Source organism: Quercus suber, unplaced genomic scaffold (assembly GCF_002906115.3).
Source record: "Quercus suber isolate HL8 unplaced genomic scaffold, Cork oak 2.0 scaffold_269, whole genome shotgun sequence".
NCBI classification, from domain to species: domain Eukaryota; kingdom Viridiplantae; phylum Streptophyta; class Magnoliopsida; order Fagales; family Fagaceae; genus Quercus; species Quercus suber.
Window position 1 is genome coordinate 731,765 of NW_027069725.1, and position 24,191 is coordinate 755,955.

At 39.9% G+C, this 24,191-nt stretch overlaps 2 protein-coding genes across 5 annotated transcripts; both read right to left on the reverse strand.

Moving 5' to 3' along the window:
• Positions 1 to 435: 435 nt before the first annotated feature.
• Positions 436 to 11,072, reverse strand: LOC112026657 (ABC transporter B family member 26, chloroplastic). Of its 4 annotated transcripts, XM_065781513.1 has the most exons (18): positions 10,305 to 11,072; positions 10,100 to 10,227; positions 9,316 to 9,358; positions 8,737 to 8,781; positions 8,519 to 8,641; positions 8,326 to 8,429; positions 7,862 to 7,916; positions 7,700 to 7,770; positions 7,435 to 7,537; positions 6,659 to 6,869; positions 5,139 to 5,212; positions 4,495 to 4,551; positions 4,333 to 4,407; positions 2,207 to 2,281; positions 1,851 to 2,132; positions 1,640 to 1,704; positions 1,506 to 1,566; positions 436 to 1,051 (listed from the first exon to the last, which is right to left on the reverse strand). In XM_065781513.1, exons 1-18 carry the CDS (start codon positions 10,767 to 10,769, stop codon positions 971 to 973), a joined length of 2,118 nt encoding a protein of 705 aa, XP_065637585.1. In that variant the 5' UTR covers positions 10,770 to 11,072; the 3' UTR covers positions 436 to 970. The 4 variants fall into 4 exon arrangements, with proteins under 4 accessions (XP_065637585.1, XP_065637583.1, XP_065637584.1 ...); XM_065781511.1 differs by having other exon boundaries at positions 10,089 to 10,312; XM_065781512.1 differs by lacking the exon at positions 9,316 to 9,358 and adding an exon at positions 9,013 to 9,055 and having other exon boundaries at positions 10,100 to 10,311.
• Positions 11,073 to 19,088: 8,016 nt separating this feature from the next.
• On the reverse strand, positions 19,089 to 23,396 carry LOC136070911 (uncharacterized). The gene has a single exon (XM_065781532.1). It carries the CDS (start codon positions 23,394 to 23,396, stop codon positions 19,089 to 19,091), a length of 4,308 nt encoding a protein of 1,435 aa, XP_065637604.1.
• Between the last annotated feature and the right edge of the window lie 795 nt (positions 23,397 to 24,191).

A 24,191-nucleotide genomic window follows, 5' to 3' on the forward strand; every position in this document is an offset into this window, starting at 1 on the left:
ACTAGTTTCACACTTTCACAAACAAAAAAAATTAAAAAAAACATTTCTGGATCACTAAAGCGGCTTGACTATTGATGGGATGATTCCACGAATAATTTCTTCCGCACGCTCTGCAATTCATTTGGTAATTTTGGCTGCTGTTAAAGAAGAGAAAATGTTTGTGTTTACCAAAAAAAAAGATGTTTGTGCTATAGGTATAGAAGCAACTGATCTATTCCAAGTGTATCTACACGAAATTTCATAATAATCAGAAGTTGTAATAGCTAATTAAAAAAATTATCAAAATATGGCAAAGAATCATAGTGTGCTGATTCTGGAACATCTGACCAAAAAACTTGAGTCCACAAAATTATCAAATCATTTCAAATTAAAACTGATAACAATATCTGAAAGAAAGAGACCATGAGCCAAAACCAGATTGCCACAATCAGCCAATCATATGAACTTTTAGCATTTGTATAATAACTACGTTAATTACTCAGACAAGCTTCCACAGTGACTAGTGAGTCTTTGTACAAAGCCTAATGGAAGTCGAAAGTATGATTATACAATTACAACAAAAAATGACAGTGCAATAAAATCAATGAAAGCATGATCCAGGGACCAAATTACATTTATCAGCACCTGTACGCCTGATACATATGCTGCTAATCAAGATTTGACGGTCATACTTGTCTTGCCTGGCTTTCTTACCTTGGCATCATAAATAATGAATTGAGAATATGATACTGCATATTCTGTTGAAGCTGCCTCCCATAATCTATGGAGGCTAAAAATGCATAGCTGCAACTGCTTCAGTAATAAATTTGTATACACTCCTTTCCTCTTTTCCAAACCATGCCGAGTTTTTTTTTTTTTTTTTTTGGAATATTATGAATATATGTCAACAGTGAAAATGATGCTTGAACCCTATGTCACATCAAAGAAGCCTGTGTAGAAATAAAAAGGGAACATCTAACACAGTCCAAGATCATGCCACGGCATCAGCCTGTCTTCTAGTCAGTCTAGCATATATGCCATCTTGGAGGAGAAGATCCCTGTGACTGCCCATCTGAGCATTGGAATAGAGGTAGAAGTTACATTCACAGCTTACTTTTTTTTTAGGTGGGTTTGGGGGAGAGAATGACAGGGGCACATTAAATTTAAAGCTTACACTACAGAACAGAATAGAATGTGCACAAAAGACAAGCCATCACAGTTTTTCAGTTATCTCACTGTAAAGCCATGTAGCTCATGCTTATAACTCTTTCCACAATCTTATTATATTATAAGAGGGCAACCCTAATATGAGTTCTATATCTACTGAAAAAGGACTATGACACAAATTATTGGCTTCATTGTCCAGTTATATCTGTCTCAAGTTTAGGAACGGGGGAGTGCGGGATCAATTCCCAATAAGGCTTTTTGGGCCTCAATGGACACTAGTGATACCCTTTAAGCAAGGTTTCCCTTGGGTGAACTCTGCTTTGTTTTAGAGATTCAAAATAAATGGACAGAAAACCAACCTCAACAACTTGACCACCATCCATTACCACAATCCGGTCAGCGGCTTGAATTGTAGAAAGCCTGTACAAAATGGGTAATGAAAAATTCAGGTTCAAAATTAAAACACTTGAAATGAGCACTTTTGAGAACGCACCTGTGTGCAATAACTATAACACTTCTCTTTGTCGATAAGTCACTTCTGATAGCACGAAGAACACCCTAGACACAAAGGTAAATGATACATCAATATCTTGCTCCATTTTTTCATAGGTAATGATACAGAAATATCTCTCTTTATTTTTCTTCCATGTGAGAATCTGAGTGTGTGAGTGTGTTGACATGGAGTTATTGCTAGACGCAGCTACCTTGACATTGTGCTCACTCTCTGCATCTAATGCACTAGTGGCTTCATCAAGGATCAATATGGTAGGGTCCCTAAGAATGGCCCGAGCAATAGCGATTCGCTGCTTTTGTCCACCACTTAGCAAATCATCATCAACGAGTGTTTGGTAACCATTAGGCAGTGACGAGATAAAGTCATGGGCATATGCCTGCTTGGCAGCCCACTCAATATCCTCCTGCTTTATATCTCGAGTACATCCATATCTGATATTTGAACTAATATCCATACGGAAAAGTCTGGGTTCCTGTTCAAAATTCTTAGTAAGAAGAAAATATCTAAAATTAACTGAATTTATTTGTGTTGAAATTAGATCAGAACCTGTCCCACAAATCCAATTCTTTCCCTCCACCACATGACATCCAACTCTTTAAGAGGGAAACCATCTATCAAAATCTGCAATTAAAATCACAATTACAAATGAAAGAATCAGCTGATGGGCATCTGGACACCAACTATTATAAAGAAAGATTAATAAATGGCTACCAACGATTATATCCTAAAACCCTCCAAGTAGAGCAGCAATCAAAATCTAGAGTTACTAGTAACTGGTAATTAGAGGTTCAACTGATGGACATCCACACCCTGGTTACTTGAGTGTAAGTAAAAACAAAGAAATGTTGGAATTTGGGACTAAAGGAGGTGTATTCACACAAATAAGAAATTATAACATCCACATAAAACAAAAAAGTTTGACGCAGTTCATCCATGTCTGAATCCACGGGTAATACTATATAAAAAAAACAACTATCAACTATACAGATTAAAATTACACTCAACCAACCCTCAGAAGCTATGCTCACAAACAATACTCATAGACCTCATAAACTTAAACACACTCAAAACCTCTCACAAACACAATCCAAATCCCAATTCACTGAAAATAAACTATCCATACCAACAAACAATCTCACAAAAAAGATACTCAAAATCCCAAAACCCCAGTACACCCAATGTTACTCTCTCATTCAAAAAGAATAGACAAAAAAAGCTTTGTTACAAACCTGATTAAAGCAAAGACCTGTGATGAAACTACTGAACTCTTTAGTTCATGTGGTACCTCCGCGAGTACTAAGTGCTTGGGGACTAAAGGGTTCATGTTGTAGTAGGACATTTCTAACCAATATATAATAAAATAAATAAATAAATAAATAAAGACGATCATATGCAAAAGAGCCAAGCGCAATTACATAGAATAGGAAATACTTAGAAACCCGTTCTTCATTGCTGAAGTTAGGTCCAAGAATTTTATACATGATGACTTGGTTGAGAAGCTGACATTAATATGTTTGTGACCAAGGGTAATCCTCAACAACTTACTCTTAAATGATTCAAGAAGTAATATTTAGCGTAAATACCATATCCTCACGTAATTATTTGCTTTCTTTTTAGACCTTTTCCTAAAAACACAAAGCAATTATTTAAACACAAAATCCTTTCAATTTGATATTATTAGAATTGTGGTCAAGTGATTAAATTCACCATTTCACAATAATTTAAGCTTTTTGGACAATTAATAATTTATCATGATATCAGATTAGGTGATCTTGAGTTAAAAAATAAAAAAAAATAAAAAAAAAATCCCACATGTTGGGCGCAGTGTAGTCAAAGGAAAGCCGAATGCTAGCCTAGATGCCCAGGTGAGGCAAGGTGCAACTAAGGAGCCTTAAAGGCTCTAAGGTGAGGCTCCTTTAATGAGGCCCTCGCCTTTTCAGCCTAGGCGAGCAAGGCGACTGCCTTAAGCCATAAATAAGGTGCTAAGGCAAGAGCCTCAATGTTGTTTTTTAATTTTTTTTTTTTTTTTTTTAGTTTTAAATTTTTAATAGAAGGTTGTTGTAAAACCTATCATTAGATTATTAATTTTAAAAAGCATGTTATAAAACCTATTGATAGATAAATTAATTTACAAGAGTTTGTTGTAAAACTTATTGTTAGATTAATTAATTTCTAGTAGAAGCTTGTTATAAAACCTACTGTTAGAATAACTAATAGAGCCTAGACTATTTAATCCTACTTTGAAATCATTTGATAGATCTAATTTTTCACGCAACATATTCAAAAACACTTTATTATAATACTTCAATACACTAGGAGTTGTATATGTATAATAAATATATTTAGAATTTGGTGTCTCACTTTACTCAGGCTAGCACCTTTTTGTTGCCTCACGCCTCGGGCAATAAAAGGCCTTGGCGCCTTAAGCTCGCCTTTCGCTTTTGACTACCTTGTTTGGAACCCACTTATTAAGGGGAGTCTAAATTCACTCTTGAGGAAATGACTAGAATTATGATTAAGTGATTAAATCTCCATTATTTCCTAACAGTTAGCTTTTAGAACAATCCATAATTCATCAAATATGCTAGTGATAAATAACTATCAAAACAAAAAATATATTATATATATATATATATGCTAGTGATAAATATTACAATGGCTAAAGAAATTACCTGACCATTTGTTGGCTCATAAAGACGAAGCAAAAGATTCACCAGTGTGCTTTTTCCACTACCACTAAGACCAACCTAATCAATATTAAAACATAAGTTTATTTCTTATGATCATTGTGGGACACAAAGGATCAAATAACGCAAATAGGAGCACTTTCTTACAATTGCAACTACTTCACTAGGATGCACTGAAATGTTTACATGTCGCAGCACAGGTACCTGTACAGATGTCTAATTATTAGTTCATTCTGAAGTAGCCACACTAGCAATTTTGAGCAAAAGTCCAATCATATATCCAATTCGGATCAGGTAGCCTAATCAAATAAAGCAAGAAGCATCAGAAGTGCTAGTGGAAGACTCTTATAGCCTGAATTATTGGATTTAACCATCAGCTAGTTTGAACTAGGCTAGTGCCAGATGAACTATGTACTGTTATGATAGGAATTCTTCCCACTAAATGCATTGCAACGAGAAGTAATGACATAGCATCCTAAAGCACTATTGGAAATGCCTTACAGACTACATGAAAAGCTAATTAGCTCCTAGATAATTAAAGATAGTCCTCTTGATATTGGCTATGTATGCATGTTCCTAAGACAACCAACACATTGAGATACTCTACCATTTGACTAAAGTTTTTCCTGCACCATAGGCTAGGAAACATCTTCTGAATGCAAGTATTCTTTTCTACTCTAGCACCTCAAACTCAAAGATGTTGTAGAGCATAAGAAATGTTATTGAAAACAGGGGTTTTGAAAATCATAAGTCAGATGGAGTATTTATAATATTGAGCATGGGAAAAGTACCGTTGGCCTTGAAGGATAATGAAAAGAAACATTTACGAACTCAATATGTCCCAATATCCTATGCAACTTCAACCCTGTAAAAAAATGACATTAAAATTCACAATTTCACTATTTAAAAAAAAAAAAAAAAATCTTATAAGTACAAAATAAGGATTTCTTTCAATTGATTGAATTAAAATTTTGATGCCTCTTTTTTTCCCATATTTATGCCTCAATTTCCTGTTACCAAGATATTAAGTACCCTACTAATAAGTCTTCTTACTGGAATCATCTTACTGAGATAAATATTCAAATTGTAATCTTAAGCATCATGTGCAAACATCAAATGAAGTATGGTCACCTCAAGTATCCCATTATAAGTTAGCATCATGTCTAAATGGCAGCAAAATTATTTTATTTAAATACAGTTATATAATTAAATAAATAAATAAAGTTAAAGTTGTTCAGTGCACTAGGTCAATTAGAGAAATGGAGCTTTTTGAACATGAAATTTAAAAAAAAAAAAAATGTTGATTAGTAAGTTTATATTGTTTGAATTCACATGTTATCTTCTTCCTTCTTATATCTTTTATCAATTATTTTTAAATATCAGTTCCCTGCTTCATTCATGCAAGCGCCTTTATCATGTCCTGCCTTAGGCAATCTTGGGACCTATAGCCGCAGGGCTGCCTTCCATCTTTGAGTTTTTGATGTTCAAGAAATTATGTTGCCAAGGAACATGCAATGAGGAAATATTTCATGAGACGTACACATTCCAGCAGAAAAACAAAAAATGCAAAAGGAATATTCCAATCCAAAATATATAGGATAAGGCTATGATGGCATTTAACTAAGGCAGGACTATTACGTGATGGTCTACATTTAAATACTTGTAGTTCCCTGCTTCATTCATGCAAGCGCCTTTATCATGTCCTGCCTTAGGCAATCTTGGGACCTATAGCCGCAGGGCTGCCTTCCATCTTTGAGTTTTTGATGTTCAAGAAATTATGTTGCCAAGGAACATGCAATGAGGAAATATTTCATGAGACGTACACATTCCAGCAGAAAAACAAAAAATGCAAAAGGAATATTCCAATCCAAAATATATAGGATAAGGCTATGATGGCATTTAACTAAGGCAGGACTATTACGTGATGGTCTACATTTAAATACTTGAAGAACTTCCGAAGAAACAACATTTTGACCATGAAAAAAAAAGACTGTTTAAACTGAAAACTTAAATATAATTGACAGTTACATATTCCTAGTTGGAAAATACTTCAATCACCAATACTTCTTTCACAGTGGTCATTAAGAAACATGTTAAACGAATGCATCAACAGCACATTTGTTCCTCAATTTGAAAAACCATTGCGATACAAAAGTTAAAGGAAGAATTAAGAATGCATGTGCAGTTTAACTCCACAATTCATAAAAGATAGGTCAATAAATGAATTAAAGAAAGCATGGAAAATGGACTAATTCAACAAAAAACAATTTAATTATGTGAGAGCTTCCATTTAACTCCATAAAATCCTTACCTTTTGATACGAATTGATTACTGGGCAAGAGATCCATCAATTGGAAGACTTTTTCACTTGCCCCAACCGATTGCATCAATGATGATAAATTGTCCCCCACCCACCATGTTGAATAAATTAGCCATTCACTATACAATATAAACTTTGTAAGTTGCTCTGCTGTTATATGACCAGCTAGAATAGATGTTCCTCCTAACAGAACAGCAATAACCTATAAATCAAATTCGCAAATGAAATTATAAGTACCAAAACTTAAAATGGACCCAAAAACACAGAAAATAAAATTCTCATCTGAGTCATCTGATTTTTAAAATAAGTAATATTCCAAAGTTGCTAAAATAAGTAATATTCCAAAGTTGCTAAAGCTTTAGCATTTATCCATCAAACTATCCATTCATTCATAATATTTGATTTTTTATGCACTAATGGCGAATTAAACATGCTTCTTTTTAAGTCCAAAAGATTGCAGCAGAAAATTATTTCTTGGATCCAAGAAACACTTTTCTTAAAACACGATTAGAGACAATAAAAACAAAAACATATTAGCTGATAAATACTGCAACATAGCTCTATCTGTACCAATAAGAAAATCTGATTTGAAGCCAAAATTCAGAGCAGAAAGCAAAGACTTACATTTAAATCACATAGATTATTGAGTGTCAATTGAAACTTTTCATTCAAGAATTTTGAAAATTTTGAGCAGGAAAAACATGCAGAAGTGATTATCTGAAACACTAAAAATCTTTTAATTTTGAAAATCACTCAGAAAGCAAGACCTGTGTTGAGTGATAAAGAGTATTGAAGCTCAGGTTCCAAAAACCATATGCAACACTTTGTCGCAAGCTTATATCAGCTAACTTCCCCAGCCAATGCTTGTACCTATACATGTGTTTGGATAATTATCTGTCAAAATCAGTTAACAATACAGCACATGCATGTTTCCATATGTTTCTAATTAAAATGTTTAAGTGCACTGTGGTACAGAAAATTAAGTTTGGAATCGCCATGGAAGAAAGACATGACCACTAATAGCAATTTTACCTTCCAAGTTCATCTTCCTCTGTTCCATAAACGCGAACAGTTCTCATCAGAGAGAATGTCTCTTGAGCAACCTGAAATAGATAATGAAATGCAGCCTTTATAGAAATCATTGAGGAAGCAGAATTTTCAATAACAAACTATAGACAAGGAGTCTTATTCTACTTCATTAGCAGAAGCAGTACATTCTTGGGTTAACTTTGCTGCCTTCTTCTGGTAACTACAAAAAGGACACATGAAAAGTCAACAAAATTTCCGCAGAAACAGAAACAAAAAAAATGAGAGAGAGAGAGACATTGAAGGAAATAAACAACAGATAAGTGTGTGCGGATGTTTTGTGTCTCAGCATGTTCAATCAATATCTTCCATAAAGTCAATAGGCATCCTTTTCTCTTAAGCCTTCCCTTCCCATCTCTTTGGGAATCCTATAATTTGTAGAAAATTTACACCTTAAACTGGAATATTCTAGTGTCCTTTACACACATAGGTCATTTCTAATTTTGGATTTTCTTATCTTGACATGCTCCCACCTAACTCATTCAGATCACACCATGTTATTTACAAGTACATTCTTTAAGGTAAGGTCACATTCAACTTAGAAAATCTCAAAAGACAAATTAAAACCTTACCTGCCATAGAGCAGCATAATTGCTGCTAAAGTAGAGCATATCAACAATGTACATAAACCAAGTGGCCAAGACAGAATTATCAAGTAAATCAATGCACCCGTTCCCTAAAACAGAATAATGAGAAACAAAAAATTAATCATCAAATTGAATGCAAAATCTGAAAGGCATTAATTATTTGATCAGTGAAAAAAACCTGTAAGAGATTGCGTAATATCAGATTAAGATCATTCCCAATAACCCGTGACACTTGCTGACAATCTGCCCCAAGCCTACTTGTCAAATCACCAACCGTTTCAGTGTCAAAAAAGGATATATCCTACAACAAAGATACTGCCAAAATAAGTTAAACTATGCCAACTCTAAACAGATCTAACTTGCTTGATAGGTGCAAATGACAGCATATTTCAGAACCTGTAGGAGAAGGCAAGAATATAATGTTTCCCTCATTCGCTTGACCTGTGGAATGTTATAAAAACTCTGGTCACTATCAAGCCAATAATTAAAAATTAATGTTTGAACACAAGTAGCAAGTGATGGTAAGATAGTGAAACAAAACAGAAACTTAATTCATTTCACATGACCTTATACATGACTGCACTAAGAACAAAAAATGGCATAGCAATTTACAATGTTGAATATTTCTTGGATAAATAAAAAAAATGGTAATTTTGGTTATAGTAGACTCACAAGAATCATATTTGCAATGCCAAAGCAGCAACCTCGGACACCACTGAAGTTCAAATAAACAGAGTATGGGGTCAGCAACTCAGTCACATCATTCATCAAGATGGCTCAAATTTCACGCATTGAGAGTGATAAGTATTATTATACACAGCACAAGTTCAAAGCAAACAACATAAAATAATATCAATAAATAGCCCATCATAGCATGTATATTCATGTTCAAAATCCAAAAAAACTGCAGAAATGTTCTTCGGTACACACTTTTTAATTTAAAAAAAATGGTAATTTTGGTTATAGTAGACTCACAAGAATCATATTTGCAATGCCAAAGCAGCAACCTCGGACACCACTGAAGTTCAAATAAACAGAGTATGGGGTCAGCAACTCAGTCACATCATTCATCAAGATGGCTCAAATTTCACGCATTGAGAGTGATAAGTATTATTATACACAGCACAAGTTCAAAGCAAACAACATAAAATAATATCAATAAATAGCCCATCATAGCATGTATATTCATGTTCAAAATCCAAAAAAACTGCAGAAATGTTCTTCGGTACACACTTTTTAATTTATATTTTTTATATTATAAAAGAAATTAACAGATAAGAATAGGTAGGTATCGTACATAACTTCATGTAAAAAAAAAAAAATGTGTACCATAGAAAGATGACATAAAGAATATCCCCATCCGTCAAATCAAATCCTTAGTAGGTTGTAAACTAGGAAGCACGGACAATTAATTTAGAATGTTGTATTCATATCGTACCAGTGTCATGCCGGCGTCGTATCGGCTATTTCATATTATAATTTTTTCAGAAATTTTTTAGAAATTGTTTGTGTCACTGTATCATACACATCCGTGTCCATGCTTCCTAGGTTGTAAATGAAGTGAGCTATTCATAAACAACTTGGGTTTGGCGCAGAAAAAAAAAATCATGCTAGGTTCACAATGAAATGAAATAAAATAATAATACAGGATCCACCACAACTCAAAAAAAGTAAAGTTTATCTCGAAAAAAAAAGAAGAAAAAAACAGTAGTTTGACCAAACAAGGAAGAAGGGTACTTTGACCATACAAGATTTTGACCTGCATATTCCTGAAGTGATACACAACACAATCAAGAGACGCACATTCCGATGGAACACCGCGATTTCACGACTCTGTGCCGTAAATATTGAGGCAGTCAAGTAATGCGGTATCGAAATCTCCGAAAGCTGAACCGCCACACAAATTATACCAATTCAATTCCAAGCATTTTTCTAATAGAAATATGTTAACGATTTACAAAAACCAAAAAAAAAAAGTACGAAACCACGCACTTAGCAAAAGCTGTAAAAATAACCCAACGGTCTTGCGCAACGAGGTGCCACATTCGAATAAGAGCTTGCAACACGGTGACCGGTTTGGCCAATAACTTGACGTCGACGTCGTCGGAGAAGCTCCACCAGCTGCCGCCGGGGAGGACTGTCCTAGCGGAGCCAATCCACCGCCGAACTCGCTCGAATAGCTCGGCATTCCGGCGGTCTCTGGAGACTTCCGGAGCGTTCTGGATGGGGAATCCGTTGATTGAAGAAGCCGATTTGAGAGGAGGCAGGAGAACGCGTTTTGGAGCAGCGGAGGAATTGGGGCTGGGAAGAGAGAGACGGGGTTTTAGGTTGTTGGTGGTTCTAAAACGGTGGCGTTTGTGGTGAGTTTTGAAGATAGGAAGAGAAGAGTAAGGGGCGGCGGGGTGTATATTGCAGAGAAGCAGAGCCATAGCCGGCGAAATGTAAAGCGCGATAGAAATGGAAGTTAAGGTGGAGAGAGCGAAGAAAAGTGAGATATAGAGTAGAGGAGATATGGGTGGTGCAAGCGTGGCGGAGACGCAAGAAGAAGAAGAAGAAAATTGGGTTGAGGAATCGCTGGCGTGCAAGAATTGCTAGCTTGGTTGCTAGTTGCTACTATTTTCACGCGACAGTAGCTACAAAAGAAGAGAAGAGAGGCAAGAGAGCGAGGGACCCGGTGCGTTGGTCGGTCCTATATTCTGGGCCAATATTTTGTGTTATTTGACGAGAGGGGAAGATGGAGTGACTTTTTTATGGTTCGTTTGTTTTTTTACAATTTTTTTTTTTCAGGAACGTTTGTTTGTTTGCGCTTACTTTTGTTTCCAGAAAGATTTTCCCATGGCGGAAAGGTTAAGTGGACTCCGTTTTTTTGGTTTTTTTAAAAAGAAATACGTGGCCTACTTGGACCCGTTTACTATTTAATTTAGAAAAATTTAAGTTCCGCTTTTTAATCGTATGTTTTTAGTTTTTTTAATAATATTATATGTATTTTTTATATACTTTTTTTATCTATATATATTTTTAAAAAATACAAATGATGTTATTAGAACAACATTATCAAACGATCATTTATTTTTTAGACTAATATTGTGAGAAACATATGGAGATTTGAGGCATCCTTAGGGGGAGAATTAGTTGAGAGAGAGAGGGGGGCAGATCGTTCACAAAAAATACCGGATTGGTGACACAGCTCAACAGATTAGCAAGAGAGAACTTCAGTTTTGATACTTGCTAGTTTGATTTGCACAAATCGAGCTCTGGGGCTTCGAAGGTTCAAGAGAAAGAGAGGAAACAAGAAAGAAAAAGAGAGAAAGCAAGTTGGAAATTTTTTGGCAATGAAGATGAGGGTAATGTTTGGCGGTGAGGATGAGAGTAACTTTCGGCGTGGAGGTGGGTGTCGGTTCAAGCTCTCCTCTCTATTCTCTCTCTCTTTGTTTCGGGTATGTAAGAGCGTGAGTGTGATAAGTGAGGTTGAAAATGAAATGTAGGAAAATAAAAGTGTAATTCATTTCACACCAAAACTAACTCTATTTTACAGTCAAAGAGAAAATGTTTTTAAGTTGACTAGATTTTTGGTCCAACCAAACACTTGTAAATGTGTAAAAATGTTTTTTGTAAAACCTTTTCAATCGAACTATACACAGCTTTAGATGTGAAACAATAATTTTTCAATTTTTAGACCTCAAAAGTCAAAAAGCCCAAATTTTACATTTCAATTGTCTTCCTAGTTCCCACCAACGGAGTAGGCAACAAACCAACGCCTTTTCATAAGCATCCATCCTTCCAAAACTCCTTCCAGAGTGAATGCTTGCCATTATTTCATAACCCTGCATATTTTGTTGGATCTGTGCGCATAACATTATCCATTTCAACTTCTATATGTGCCGATGAGTACCTATCCATCAAAGATTTGGCCTAATAACGTTTCTATAGTTGAACACATTTTTCTCTTGTGGACAACTTGGTTTCTATTAAACCATAAAAGTTAAAACCCACATACTTATCAGAATGTTGTGCTGTGTAAGTGTAATCCTGGCCAGTCAAATTTTATCTGCCCAACTAGTTTTCCAGCCATGAATTTAAGGATCCATAGTGGAACATATCAATCCTTAATGCTAAATCAGATCCCGCCATGTTGCTCTTGAGAAAAGCCATTTTAATAATAAATGCTCCAAGGATTTCTCTCCCATATGCAAGTTAAACACACAATGCACTTACAGTTCTCACTATGTTAAATAAGTTGCAAACTATGTGGTCTAAAGTGGACCATTTAAAACACCACGTTTAATATTAAAACATAAACATCTTATATGTTCATCTAAAATACTTTTTGTTTGTTTAACTCGAAAAAATGCCAAAATTTTAATTTCTTTTAAATTAATAATGGCATGGCATTTTTATAATTTTTAAAAATGAAATTTAGCCTATGTTTGGATGGAAAGAGATGAATGGAAAGAGATGAAAGGAGCTTAGATAAGAAGAGAATGAAAAATGACTAGATTGTACTAAATTTTAATATATTCTAACCAGATTCCTCTCTACTCCATTTTCCCTCTGTCTACTCCAATTTCAAAACATGCTACTATTTATAGTTTGGACTTTGGATTCAAGGATATTATGGTTTAAGAGTTTTTCAATTTTCAACATTCATAATCTATTAATCATATCCAAGACAGAAGTCCCTCATATACAAAAAAATTTTAAACCACAGGCTACTCATTTACGAATCAAATTTTTATATATGAATCTGGATAGTGAGTGTCGAGCAACTTTCAGTTAAAAATGTATTTTTTTTTTTTTATGATCTTTTACAACCTTTCAATGCAATCTTTCCTATTGAGTGCAATCAAATAACTGTTGTAAGGACTCAATTTGGAAAGGCCCTCAAAAATCAAAAGGAAAATGATCCAATAAGCCCAAACAATACATTTTTAGAGAGTGGGTTCAAGAACTAGGCCCTAACAAACGGACAACGCCCAAAACAGGACTCACACTCGTTGAAGGTCGGCGTGCCAAAGTTACTCCTCAAGATTTCTCCTCGGCACCGATCCGAGGAGCTTGACAGAGGTCCCTTCCTTTCCTCTTTTTTTTTTTCCTCTCCCCCTAACTGTTCTGTTGGTTCCCCTTATATAGTCCCCTTCTCACCATCTCTCTTTTCCACCTGTTGATCATCCACGCACTTTCCTCCTAATTACCCGTCCCCACCGCTGCATTATCAGTGCTCGTGCGATTTGCAGTGGCCAGGGTTGCCATGTCCAGGAGTCACATCTCCATTAATGCGGCCAGAAGGTTAGGTGAGCGCATTTAGTGTGGAGGTGACAACCTGTACTGGACTCTTTCCCCCACTTGGTGTTAGTCTCGGTCCACCGAGGATAGGGCCATCCTCAGCTAGGGTCCTTGCAGCTCAGGCCTTCATACGATGTCCTCGGGTGATTCTTCATCCTCGGCATGGGCCTTGGGCTGGATGTAAGATGGGCCGATGCTACTAAGTTCTCAGGCCCCACACTTGTTAACATATATTACTAGTATAAGAGAGAGGTCCCTCTTCAGTAGTGGCTCCAAGATTATTTTATAGGGGGTTCGATAAGAAACATAAGCTATACAAAATTTCAAATAGAAAGATAAATTAAATATATCGACATCACAAAAAAAAAAAAAAAAAAAAAAATCTTAATACATAAAGTTTTACAATTGTCTTCTACGATGTTTCGTATTCTAAAATTGTTGCATGATATTTTCATTATCAATCCTACTAGCTATATCTGTTTCAATGTACATAGTCAAGTAATCATTTATCTATTAATTTTCTATTTGATTGATTTATTTAAAATTTGTTAAGATTTAAATGAGCTTTTTCTAAGGTTTAAGATTAGCAAATTCTAGTTTTGTTGTTGGGCTAATTAATTTTTTTTCCATATTTTAGATCAACTTGGTTTATTATTGAGATTTTTCTTTATGTTTAAAAAGGTTAAGATATTGTAAAGAATTAAGATGATCATATTTAAGTTTTGATGAAGTGTGACTTCGTCAGTCGATGAATGCGACTAGAGACGATCTTAAACCTCGTGCAAGACCATTTCCTGAAGGATGGTCACCGGTGTGGTGCCTGCCACAACGTCTCCGATGCTAAAGTCAGTGTCAAGAATTATATGAGAGCAAAACAACCAAATAGCATCAATGTAAGAGAATGTTCCTACCTCTCTCGTGGGGGGATGTGAGGGATTTATATATGTTGTTGCAGTTTTTAGCCGTTGGGTGATTTATGGTGCTTTAACTTCCCTCTGCGTAACGCCTGCTGGCATTATTAAGTGGCTTTAAGTTGGTCCCAACGGTCTGTTCGTCTGGATGTGTAACCGCCCCTGTCATTTACTGATGGTAATGATGGAGGAGCTTTCCTCGTCATTAACGTGTGTTCACGTCACTAAAGACTTTCCTTGTCGTCAGCCTTACCTCTTGTAGGATCTACTTCGTCAGTCCCATCAGTTGCCCCCAGATTCCATGGTCGTTATGACGCGTCGTGTTGACCAAGGAAGGTGAAAGGTTTCTGGGCAGTAGGCGGTTGGGTTTTTGAGCCGCATTTAATGTGCTGCGGCGGTTCCTTTTGGGTTGTGGCCCACGTGGCACCTTTTGGTTGGAGGAGTTAAGGCTGCATATGATGAGCCTCCTTGATTTTCCCGCTGGTTTTTCAGCTTCCCAACATTTGGTTTTTAAACTTCCCCTTTCCCCATAATTTTCTTTTCACTTTTTCGAAAACTCCCTTCCATCGTTGCTCTGGTGTTCTTCTTCCTTTCTCCCCAGCGATTTTCTGCGCAGCGCCATAGTTGTCTTCTCCGAGGTAAGTTTTTTCCTTTGGCTTTCTGCTTCCCTTGATCTCTTTTGTTATTGTAAATTTCTGATCTTTTATTTTTTCCTTGCTGGTTTCTTCTTTGCTTTTCTTCTTCTTTGGTTTTGGGGTGCTTTAGACCTCTTGTTTCCTAGCTTTCCATGTGCAGTAGCTTTAAGGTTAGGTTAGAGTGCCCTTCGATTTCATTCTTTTTCGCTCGATTAGGGGGGGCTTTAGGGACTTTCCCTCACCTAGAAAACTTTATTCACGAGGGCAATAGTTTGGCTGTTGTGTTGGCTGATTTATTGCCAATCCTTCAACAACCCGTCGAGTGGTTTGAAGAATTAGTAAGGGAAAGGACGATGTCAGAAGTTAGGTCTAGCGAGCTTGAGACTGGGCTGTCGTCTAGCGGCGGCCCAGCAGAAAGGGATACGGCTGTCTTCGTCCCTCGTGAGGTTAGGGCTTTTCATGCCCTGGAGGAGAGGTGTGGATTGGACGATGATACCCTTAGGAGATTTCATGATAGATTCCAATTCCCAGATCGGGTTAGGGTTCGTCTGCCCAACGAGGAGGAACGGGCTTGCCACTTCTTTCCAGGCGAGGTGTGCTTCTATGAGTCGGCCTTCGTCTGTGGGTTGAGGTTTCCCGTCCATCTTGTCGTGATGGAGTTACTGAATCAGTTTGGTATTGCTCCCGGGCAACTCATGCCAAATTCGTGGAGAATATTGGTTAGTTGTATGGGCATATGGCTGGCTGCCCTGGACGGAGACATGCTTAGCGTAGACGAGTTCAATTATTTGTATCGTTTGAAAGCGTCAAAGGAGCACGGGTACTATGAACTGGTGCCGTGGGAGAGGAGTACTAGGATCGTCAAGAAGTTACCCTCGTCCTTTAGATACTGGAAGTCCAGGTTTTTCTTTGTATCTGGGGACGATTTCGAAACCCCCTCGGGCGAGGTTTGGGGTGATCTCCCGAGATTGCATCGTCGGTGGGGAACCCCGACTTTAGGTGCGTCAATATTCCCTTTGATATACTAATCCTCCTCGCCTATGTCCTTATCGTCACTGAATATCTTGCCTCTTTTTTTTTGTGTAGTTAAGAGACGACCCAAATTGAAGAGCAGGTACAAGAGTCGAGTTCAGAAGGCGATCGAATATGCGCAGACGATCGAATACTGGGACGACTTGGTTGATCCCAGGACACTCGCCTTCTATTGCCTGGGGCCAGATCCGTCGGACTACGTTCTGCGAAATATTGAAATTGAGGGAAAAAAGAGTAAGTATTGAGTTCGTCGGTATTTATACCCTACGCAGCAGTTTTTTTTTTTTTTTTTTTTTTTTTAACAAGTGTTTCCTTCTTTGCAGAAATGATGACAAAATTTAACAAGGAGTTGTATGCTAAAATGAGATCCAAGAAGAGCGAGCCTTTGTCTAATTTAGGAAAAAAGGCTGTGCGTGTCACCGGGAAGAGTAGTTCGGCGCTTCCTATTTCCTCTGTCAGCCCAGTCGTGTCAGGGGTCGCGACGACGAGGACCGCTTCTCCCACGACCTCATTGGAGGAGATTGAGGCTACTCCAGCTTCAAAAAGGCCGAGGTTGTCTGAGAAGGAGAAGGAGAAGAAGAAGAGTGTGCCTCGTCCATCTACCCTCTGGACTGACGAGAGGCTGGCCGTGGATAGGGCCCACGAGGTGGTGACCGCTGCAAATCTGAAGGTTTTGTCAGGTGTCCCGTTTAATGACGTGGCGGCTCGACACGTCCATAAGCTCGTACAGGTAAACTTGTTTATGTTCATTCCTTTCTCCGTTCTCCTCTTTGCTTCATTTCTTTTGTTAACGATTATGAACGTCTTTCTTCAGGTACTGGGTGAGAGTATGCACATAGCTTCTGAATATCTTACTCAGGAGACGAAGGTAGCATCTTTAGCGTCCAGGATGGAGACCTAGGAAGCGGAGAATTCCACACTGCGGAAGAATCTCATTGATTCTATGGGCGAGTCCGCTTCCTTAAAGGAGAAGTTGAAAACACTGGATGACGAGCTGAGGGTGGAGCGTCAATTGACACAAGAGAAGGATGAGCAGCTTATAAGTACCAGGGAATCGCTGAAGACGATAGCTGCGAGGTCAGTTGAAGCATTCCAGACAACTGACGAGTATAGCACCGTCTTGTTCAGCTGGTACTTCAAAGGATTTGAGCTATTGAGGAGGTACTTGCTGAAGCATCCTTCTGGGGTGGATATGGAGAAGCTGGACTTGGAGGAGGTTGACCAGGAAATGGCAGCTGACGAGGCTGGCCAATCTTCTGCCATCGTGCCTTTTGCCCGTGAGGATGCTCCTGTTGACGACGCTCCAGCTGATGACGGTGCTACCAATGCCTGACCCTGATACTTAGGAAAACTTTTGTTGTGAAAATTCCACATCTTTTTTTTTTTTTTTTGGGTGCCCATTGTGTTTTCGGGCCAGATTTTTGAACAACTTTCTGCTTATTTTATTTTGGTAACCCAATGTTTATGGGTTTTATGTAAAAACAATGGTAATTACCCTTCAGTTTGGGGTTTAACTGAATTTACCTCGTACTTACTTAACTTTGTCATATGCCTGACTGTTCATATGTTTGACGAGTTTTGCTCGGGTCCACATGTTATGAAGGTTTCTTATTCTAACTTTCCTCTTTCCCGTCAATAGCCGTTCTCTTGCTACTTAGCCTTTTTTGTCTGTTTAGGGATTTACAATCGTCAGTAGTTTACATTCGTCAGTGCGGAATCTTACTACTTAGCCAATTTTTTGGCTGATATAACTTGTTATCGTCAGTAGTTTACATCCGTTAGTGCGGAATCTTACTACTTAGTCAATTTTTTGGCTGATATAACTCGTTATCGTCAGTAGTTTACATCCGTCAGTGTGGAATCTTACTACTTAGCCAATTTTTTGGCTGATATAACTAGTTATCGTCAGTAGTTTACATCCGTCAGTGCGGAATCTTACTACTTAGCTAATTTTTTGACTGATATAACTTGTTATCGTCAGTAGTTTACATCCGTCAGTGTGGAATCTTACTACTTAGCCAATTTTTTGGCTTTTGTTAAATCCATTAAGCGAGCCTGTATAAACACAAATATTGGCTGAATAATCTGTTTATTGAGTATTATTGATGAATACGTCCTTACATTACATCTACTGATGGTATTTCTTCAAATGTTCAATGTTCCATGGTCTTGGGAGTCTTTGTCCGTCTAAGGTCTCCAGATGGTAGCTGCCTTGTCTAGAGTAGTGGATGACTTTGTATGGTCCTTCCCAAGTAGGGCCGAGCTTTCCTTGGGTTGGATTTTTGGTTGCCGGGGTTACTTTGCGCAGGACGAGGTCTCCTATGTCGAGTCGCCTGAGCTTCACCCTTTTGTTGTAGTATTCTGCCATCTTCTTCTGGTATTCCGTCATTCTGCTGAGGGCTTCGTCTCGTACTTCGTCAAGGAAGTCTAAATCAACTCGCAACAAATCGTCATTCTCTTCTTCGTTGAACGCTTCCCGTCGAGTACTGGTGACTCCGACTTCGACAGGGATCACTGCTTCTGTACCATATGTAAGTCTGAAGGGGGTTTCTCCCGTTGGTGTCCTGGCCGTGGTTCTGTAGGCCCACAGGACGTTGGGTAGTTCTTTTGGCCAGGCACCTTTCTCATTGTCCAGCCTGGCCTTTATGATCCTGAGCAACGTGCGGTTCGTTACCTCCGTCTGTCCATTCGCTTAGGGGTGGCCTGGTGATGAGAATTGGTTCTTGATGCCTAGGCCTAAGCAGAAGTCTCTGAAACCCTGGCAATCAAATTGTCGTCCATTGTCTGATATGATCGTCCTTGGGATCCCGAATCTGCATATTATATTCTTCCAGACAAAACCCTGGATTCTGGTTTCGGTGATGGTCGCCAATGCCTCTGCTTCAACTCATTTAGTGAAATAATCAATAGCAACTAGCAAGAATTTTACCTGACCTTTGCCCTGGGGCAGAGGGCCAACAATGTCGATTCCCCATTGCGCAAACGGCCATGGGGATGTTATCGTCGTCAGCTTTTCTGATGGCAGGGATTGGACATTCCCGAACCTCTGACATTTGTCACATTTCTTGATGAACCTTGACGCGTCGTCCTGCATGGCTGGCCAGAAGTACCCAGTTCGCATAATCTTTCTTACCAGGGATCTCGCCCCAGCATGGTCCCCGCAAATTCCTTCGTGTACCTCTCTCAGGATGTATTCTGCTTCTCCTTCGTCAACGCACCTCAAGTAAGGCATGGAAAAACCTCTCTTGTATAGGGCGTCATTAAGAATCGTGAATCTGGCGGCTCTTTTCTTGATCTTCCTGGCTTCATCTGCGTCCTGGGGCAGGTGTCCATCCTGGAGAAAAGACATGATGGGCGTCATCCAGCTGCTTTCGCCTCGGACTGCGAATGTTAAAACTTCTTCTATGCTGGGGTTTTTCTGCGTCTCCATCATCAGGTCTATCTTTGACTCTGCTTCGTCTGATGAGGCTATTTTTGACACTTCGTCTGCGGCCCTATTCTGGCTTCTTGGAATTTGGGCGAACTCCACTTTTTCGAATTCTTTTGTCAAGTGGTTCGTCAATTTGAGGTATTTCTGCATTCGTTCCTCTTTTGCTTCATATTCCCCTTTTACCTGACCGTTTACTAGTTTTGAGTCGTTCTGGATCAGTAGGTTCCTGGCCCCAAGCTCTTTTCCTAGCCTTAGGCCCGTCAGGATTCCTTCGTATTCAGCCTCGTTGTTAGTCGCAGGGAATTTTAGCTGGACTCCGTACTTCAATATTTCTCCGTTGAGGGTAGTTATGACTACCCCTACTCCCCCTCTTTTTTGGGCTGACGAGCCATCAGTTTGTATCATCCATGTCTCGTCTTCGTTGGCACGATTGGACTCGTCTAGATATGTAAACTCGGCTATGAAGTCTGCTAGAGCTTGTGCTTTAATGGCCGTCCTTGGATGGTACTCTACGTCGAGTTGGCTGAGTTCGACCGCCCACTGGATCATCCTCCCCGCGGCTTCTGGTTTGCTCATTGACTTCTTGATGGGCTGATTCATCATCACTAAGATTGGATTCGCCTGGAAGTATTGCCTGAGCTTGCGCAAGGCTACAATTAAGGCGAATGTGATTTTCTCGATCTTCGAGTACCTGGACTCAGCCCCCTGGAAGGCTTGGCTGATGTAATAAACTGGGAGCTGTTTCCTATCCTCTTCTTGGATTAGTGCTGCACTGACTGCTGTAGATGATACAGCTAAATACAAATACAAGTTCTCACATTTCTTTGACGGGCTCAGGAGTGGCGGGTTGCTGAGGTAAAGTTTGAGCTCCTGGAATGCTGCTTCGCATTCGTTAGTCCATTCGAAAGCCTTCTTCAGGGTCTTAAAGAAGGGTAAGCATTTGTCCGTTGCTCTAGAAACGAACCTGTTCAGCGCGGCAATCCGGCCCGTGAGCTTCTGGACCTCCTTCACGGTCTTAGGGGAGGCCATGTTGATTATTGCCTGTACCTTCTCAGGATTCACTTCTATCCCTCTTTGGAACACCATGAATCCCAGAAACTTTCCTGAGGCAATGCCAAAGACGCATTTACCAGGGTTCAGCTTCATCTGGTATTGTTTGAGTGTTTCGAATGTTTCCCTCAGATCGTCCAGATGAGCAGGCTCTTCTTTTCTCTTGACGAGCATATCGTCAACGTACACCTCCATGTTCCTGCCTATCTGCTTGACGAACATTTTATTTACCAATCTCTGGTAAGTTGCTCCAGCGTTCTTCAGTCCAAACGGCATTACATTGTAATAGTAGAGCCCTTGACTCGTGATGAAGGCGGTTTTCTCCTGGTCCTCGTCAGCCATTTTTATCTGGTTGTACCCCGAGAACGCGTCCATGAACGTCAATAGCTTGTGTCCAGCTGTGGAGTCTACGAGCTGGTCTATCCTTGGGAGGGGAAAGCTGTCCTTCGGGCAGGCCTTGTTTAGGTCCGTGAAGTCTACGCACATCCTCCATTTCCCAGTGGCTTTCTTTACCAAGACGACGTTTGCAAGCCAATCTGGATAATATACTTCCCTGATGAAGCCTGCCGCCAATAGTTTGCTCACTTCGTCAGCGACAGCTTGGTCTCTTTCTGGTGCAAAAGTCCTTCGTCTCTGCTTGACGGGCTTCCTTTCTGGATTCACATTCAACCTGTGTTGGATGGTTTCGGGAGATATGCCTGGCATGTCGTCATGGTTCCAGGCAAAGACGTCCAAGTTCTCCCGAAGAAACTTTACGAGCTTCGTTCTCATCTCGGGACTTAGGGTCGTCCCTATTCTGGTTGTTTTTGTTGCTTTCCCTTCAATCAACTCTACCGTTTCCAGTTCTTCCACTTTTTCTTCCTCTTTTTCTTCTACGATCCACGTGTGGTTCTCCTTAGCTACGAGAACAGCTTGATAACATTCTCGGGCCAGCACTTGGTCTCCTCTGACTTCGCCAACATCGTCATCCGTTGGAAATTTCATCTTCAAGCAGTACGTGGATGTGGACGCCTTCCACTTGTTGAGTGCTGGCCTTCCAATGATAACATTATAGGATGACGGACTGTCTACTACCAGAAAGTCTATCTGACGAGTTAACTGTTTTGGGTCCGTCCCTACTGTGACTGTCAGCGTCACTATGCCCCTAGGATACACTCTATCACCGCTGAAGCTGACGAGCGGAGAGTCGAATGGACGAAGTCTCTTGGGTTCCAGCCTTAGCTGTTGGAATGCTGAAAAGTAAATGATATCAGCAGAGCTGCCATTGTCCACGAGGACCCTCTTTGTGTTGAACCCTTCTATTGTGAGCTTTATGACCAGGGGGTCATTGTGGGGTTGTTTCACTCCTCTGGAGTCACTCTCGTTGAAGGTCATATCTTGATAAGTCCGTCTCTGCTTTGGCAGGGGTGTCATGTGGACGCTATTCACTTGCCGTTGATGTGTTTTCTTGAGTGACTTGAATGAGCCCCCGGTGGTAGGTCCCCCTGCGATAGTCTGTATTTCCCCAACCACATTTTGAGGAGGTAGTGACCGACGGCTGTCGTTCCTGGACGATGACCCATGTTGGCCCTTGTTTTCATCTCGAAATTTATTGTTTTCCCCCTTCTTTATGAATTTCTGAAGTTTCCCCTTTCGTATCAATTCTTCTATCTGTTCTTTGAGATCCCTACAATCTTTGGTGTAATGGCCATGATCTTTATGGAATTGACAGTACTTGCTTTTGTCGCGGACGTTAGGAGATGAGTGCAGTGGCCGTGGCCATTTAAGGTAGTGCTCGTCTTTGATCTGCGTTAAGATTTTATCAACAGGCATAACGAGAGGGGTGAATTTTACCGTTCGCGGGCTTTTCTCGTCTTTCCTTCTGACTCCGTCACTGACTCGACGATCTGATCGATCCCGCTTTTGCCCTCTACGATCGTCCTCTTTTCTTCCTTTGTCTCCTGGTCTGTCCTCATCCTTGATAGCAGCCAACGCGTCCTCGGCGTTCATGTACTTCTGCGCCTTGAGGAGCATTGCAGCCATCGTCTTTGGGGGATTCTTCGCGAGCGAACTGACGATATCTCTGGACCTCAATCCGGCCTTGAAGGTCGTCAGTTGCACCATATCGTCGGCTTCGTCTACCTCCAATGTTTCCCTCGTGAAACGTTTTACATATGATCTCAAGGTTTCCTTTTCCCCCTGCCTGATGGTGAGCAAGTGGTCGGCGGTCCTCTTTGGTCGTTGTCCTCCAATAAAGTGACGCAGGAAGGAGCTACTTAGCTGCTCGAACGTATCGATTGACGATGTTGGCAACTTCGTGAACCATTCTCGGGCAGCTCCCCTAAGCGTAGTTGGGAAGGAACGACACAGTATTTCGTCTGGTGGCTGTTGAAGTCCCAGGGTCGTCTTGAAGGTGTTCAGGTGGTCTTGAGGGTCTTTTAATCCGTCGAAGGGCTCGAGCTGAGGTAACCGGAATTTTGACGGTACTGGGTAGTCGAGGACCGCCGTTGTGAATGGTGAATCCGTCGCCCGGACCATTCGATCCACGCTCCGGTCTGTTTTTTCTTTGATGGCATTCCTTAGTTCGTCCATTTCCCCCCTCATTTCCCGAAGAGTTTCTGAATTCGGCTCGGCGGGAGCGTTTAGCCTTCGATGGTCGCTTCTTCCGTTGCTATCTCCCTCATTTTCCTGGTTACCCCTCGAACGATTTTCTTCCTGCTGAAGCCTCAGCCTCATTTCTTGGTTTTGCCTGGTCAGTTCTTCAACTGTGTTCGCAAGGGCTTGTACTTGCTGAGCTAGAGCCGTAGAATCTTAATTGGACTCCATCCCAGAGAAAATAAAAACAAGGAACTATTATTTCGAGTTTGAACAAGAAAATGTCGTTTCCCACAGACGGCGCCAAACTGATGAAGTGTGACTTCGTCAATCGATGCATGCGACCAGAGACGATCTTAAACCTCGTGCAAGACCGTTTCCTGAAGGATGGTCACCGGTGTGGTGCCTGCCACAACGTCTCCGATGCTAAAGTCAGTGTCAAGAATTATATAAGAGCAAAACAACCAAATAGCATCAATGTAAGAGAATGTTCCTACCTCTCTCGTGGGGGGATGTGAGGGATTTATATATGTTGTTGCAGTTTTTAGCCGTTGGGTGATTTATGGTGCTTTAACTTCCCTCTGCGTAACGCCTACTGGCATTATTAAGTGGCTTTAAGTTGGTCCCAACGGTCTGTTCGTCTGGATGTGTAACCGCCCCTGTCATTTACTGATGGTAATGATGGAGGAGCTTTCCTCGTCATTAACGTGTGTTCTCGTCACTAAAGACTTTCCTCGTCGTCAAGTTTATTTCGGCAGGGCTTAAGGTTAAGGTTTTTAAATTTTTATCCGAGGTGTCAAAACAGAAAAAATTAGAAAAAAAATATTATAATAAATTTTTTTGGGTCCAATTCAGGGGTTCATTTGAACCGTTGCCCCCTGGGCTCCAAGCGGATCCCCCCGTCCCTCTTTCCTCTTTAAAAAATAGTCTCTCTGT